The sequence below is a fragment of the Anopheles stephensi genome, chromosome 3 (genome assembly GCF_013141755.1).
Source record: "Anopheles stephensi strain Indian chromosome 3, UCI_ANSTEP_V1.0, whole genome shotgun sequence".
NCBI lineage: Eukaryota > Metazoa > Arthropoda > Insecta > Diptera > Culicidae > Anopheles > Anopheles stephensi.
Window position 1 is genome coordinate 49,823,725 of NC_050203.1, and position 3,839 is coordinate 49,827,563.

At 44.5% G+C, this 3,839-nt stretch overlaps 1 protein-coding gene across 1 annotated transcript; it reads left to right on the plus strand.

Annotated features, from left to right (window-relative positions):
* Positions 1-337: 337 nt before the first annotated feature.
* Positions 338-2,257, plus strand: LOC118509991. The gene has a single exon (XM_036051374.1). The coding sequence runs from the start codon at positions 875-877 to the stop codon at positions 2,255-2,257; it is 1,383 nt and encodes a 460-aa protein (XP_035907267.1). The 5' UTR covers positions 338-874.
* The last annotated feature ends 1,582 nt before the right edge of the window (positions 2,258-3,839 follow it).

Below are 3,839 nucleotides of genomic sequence, written 5' to 3' on the forward strand. Positions count from 1 at the left end.
GGCCTGTCATTTTTGGATTTCTGTTACTTGACTTTACCCGTAGCAAGGTAGGCAATCCTGCGTACGGGAAGGCAGTCTGGATGTGCCGCACACGTCGTACCTACCAGATCTGGCAACTTCAGATTTTCATCTATTCCAATCCATGGCCAATGTTGGCTGACCAAGAGTTCTTGTCACACGAACAGATACAGAACTGTTAGGATACCTGGATTGAGACAAAGGACGTAGCATTTTTCCGAAAAGGAATTCGTGACTTACTTGCAAACCGGAAAAAAGGGTAATACTTTGATTAACTCAGTTTTTACAAATAAAATTGCCACAAGTCAAAACGAACGTATGAAAAAACGGCTGTTATTTATTTACGTTCCTAATAATATAAAACGCAATCGCTACTTTATGCAGCAATCTGTTTACTTCATGAAATATTAATCTTCTATTAAAGAAAAACCTTTCCATTCGACGCTGCATTTGGTGGACGTCGAACCATTCGACTCAATACACTTGTGGACATCCAGTAGCAATGTACTGTGCTCTATTGATCCAGGTGATGACATATGTAGTCATCGTAAGCTGTGAACTAGCTCCCGTGATAACCGTCGACGAGTCTAGCTTGCAAGCACTTCAGCAAGGCATCGACCGTATATGCAAAGGATCGGAGCTGCAACACAGATTCCTTATCAACAATGAAGATCCTTCGAGAGGATCACTTTTCATTTCCCGTTTCTCTTTCGACCGTCCAGTTACCCTGCGAGGTATTAATTTTAGAGGTAGAATTCATCCTGAAACGTGTTTCGTTGTATTCATGACGGTAAGCGAGTTATCCGAGGTAAGTCTAGCAGTGTGTTCTACTACGGATCGCAACTAATGATCACCAATGATCGCTTTGGTTCAGGTGGTTCGGAAGCACATGGAGACCTTTGCCGTTTTTATTGCAGTACTGCCCAAAGATGCAATCGAAAGCGTGCGGGATTTTGCCAACGAGCTGTACAAATGTGTGACGTACTACTTTTACTATGATCCCGTAACGCTTACCGGTGCGTGGGTCGTGGAGAAACACGGACAAAGCTTACAAGCGCTGGAACAAGTAGGGCCAGATGAAGACTCCGGATGGAATTTGCGTGGGCAAACGATTACCTTTCTTAACCTGGACCAATTTCGCGAATCAACACAGGACATCGACATGGGACAAACGATAGCTAAGCGTCACAATGGAAGCTTTGTAGTGGCCCAGAGTCTGATGCAATGTCAAGACTATATGTACAGTCCGATGTATGCGGTGAGCATCGGTAGTTTCGTCACGTTGCCGGAGATGTTTCAGCTATGCTTCGTAGTACCGAAAAGCCCACTGAAATCCATTTTCGCAATCCTGAGCGATCCGTTCGACCTGTACTGTTGGGGTGCGTTTCTGTTGACGATCTGCATGGTTGCGGTTTTGTTATCGTTGTTCGGCGAATCCTACCGGCGATATAACGTGGGCCTGGTGTTCCTGGAGCTGGTTATGCACGCACTGAACGGGCCATCACATCGATTCTATGGAAGGTTTGAGGTGCGGCTCGTAGGACTGTTCATGGTGATGAACATTGTGCTGCTGTCTTGTTACCAATCGTTGATCATCTCTCTTATGTCATCCGATCGCTATGAACCGGAGCTTGAAACGATTGAACAAATTAACGATACGTGTTGGTTTCAGCGTGACGTGTTTGTTCAAAGTTTAGGTTATCGGTTCAAGAATACGCTCTACACTTACGAATCGTACGGATCGTACGAGACAATTTGGTCGAACAAGATATGCCAGATGGTCATGTGCAGTGATCTCAGTACGGGCCACATGCTCATCGAAACGCAGAGTAACTCATTCGACGATACGGACGGGTCGGCGTTAAATCAGTACTTTCGCTACTCCAAGGCACGTCTGCGCTCTGCTCCAGTTATGCACCTTATCATGCACTATTCGGCTATGCGTCCACTGATCATACGGTACGCGGCAGCCTATAACGAGGGCCATTTGCATCACATGCCTCTTTTGAAAGCACGTAAGAATAACTTCGCTGCTCAAAACACACAGTCAGCCATCGCGAGTGTTGCCATGCGGGCGAAAGACTTGATGGTGGTTTGGTTCATCTTTCTGATAGGCTGTGCAATAAGCTTTTTAGTATTCGTTATTGAGCTAGCCGTGATCTACGTTCCCAAATTTTGTCGAACCGTGGCATATAAGTTTGGTAAATGTTTTGCAAAGATTAAAACATTGTTGAAGTAGTATGATTTAAGAAGAAGTAGTTAACAGCGGCGAATTAAGTTCATTGGAGACCCTAAGTGGAATGGAAATAGGTGGCCTATATACATTGAGTCTGCTGACCGCGAGTGAGTTCATTGTGAGTTCGAATACGAAAGTTTCACAAGCGGGGCTCCAGGCGACCGGTCAGTCCACGAACCGTTTAACCCGTCATAGCAATAATAATAATAAAGAATGAAGCCACACATCTCTTCTTCTTCTTCTTCTTCTTCTTCTTCTTTTTCTTCTTCTTTCGGACTGCCATTTCTGGCTTACTAGACTGATTGTAACCACATAGTTGGATAGTCAGTCTCCACTACGGGAGAACGGCCCAGATCAAACTTGTTCCCCGGTCCTGCTGTGCGAAGACCGGCGCCGCTATCGCATATACCATCCAGGGCCGCCCCAGTGTCAGATATCTGTCAGGGTATTCTGAATTTAATGGATTTCCATACTTGTTGTTGAACCGTGCCTTTGTCCTGTTAGACGGACTGAGACCGGAAAATACCTTCGAGTCATCTCCTTTAAGAGATTACTTCGGACTTGATCGTAGTGTTTCGTCCTGATATTTCCTTTTCCAAATTCGTGGAAGAGCTCCTTGAGTCCGGACAATCTCGGACGATTTGTTGGTTGTGGTTCCATCATCAAAATTTGTTGGCCTGAGTGCTGGTTGTTAATTTATTTCAATCGTTCTAAAATAAATAAGCAAAATCTGTTGAAACCTTCACCGCATCTTGGATATTGTTATCCATGAATAACATAGCAGATATGGCTTATGGGTTTTCAACAGATCAATTAGTGGATCTAGAAAATCCCGAATTTTAAATGAATACTGATATGATTGGTTTAAATATTCAACACCATGTTCCGGTGCATGAAGATACATCGTATGCTTAGTGCAATTTGATTCCCAATTTGATACCTTTGTATTTCACGTTATCCGAGGTATTTCATTGTTTCCCAACACTTCAATGATGTTGGCACTCGTTTCGCTGACGCTAGTGTTGTTGTGCTTCCGCTTCAGCTACTGTAAGCTTTCTCCCGTACAACCAGTTGAAGAGACTAGCTTGATAGCCCTGCAGCAAGGCATCGATCGTATATGCAACGTAACGAACTTGAGAGAAGTTTTTCTGATCAACAATGAAGACGCGTTGGAAGGATCGGTGTTTATTTCAAAGTTAATGTTCCTGCGGCCAGTAACCTTGCGAGACAGACATTTTTCGGGCAGTATCTTAAGCGAGACATGCTTCGTTGGATTCATCACAACAAACCAACTATCGGAGGTACGTATTCTCTGCGTATTAGGTAGTACTGACAAGCCCTAGTAATTGGTTCGCTTTCAGGTTTTGCGTGAACATATGGAAAAGAGTGCGGCGTTTATTGCTGTACTGCCCAATGACATACTGGAAAGTGTGCAGAAGTACGCTGTCAGACGGTACACATGCATGATGTACTACTTTCACTACGATCCGGTGACATATGCGGGCTCCTGGACGTTAGTGCAGTACAGCAAAACGACGTACGAACTGGAACACTTTGGCAGTGGTTGGGATCTGCGGGGTCAAAC

What these genes read in the sequence shown, in the direction of transcription:
- LOC118509991 (XM_036051374.1), top strand. Translation starts at nt 875, where the DNA reads ATGATCGCTTTGGTTCAGGTGGTTCGGAAGCACATGGAGACCTTTGCC.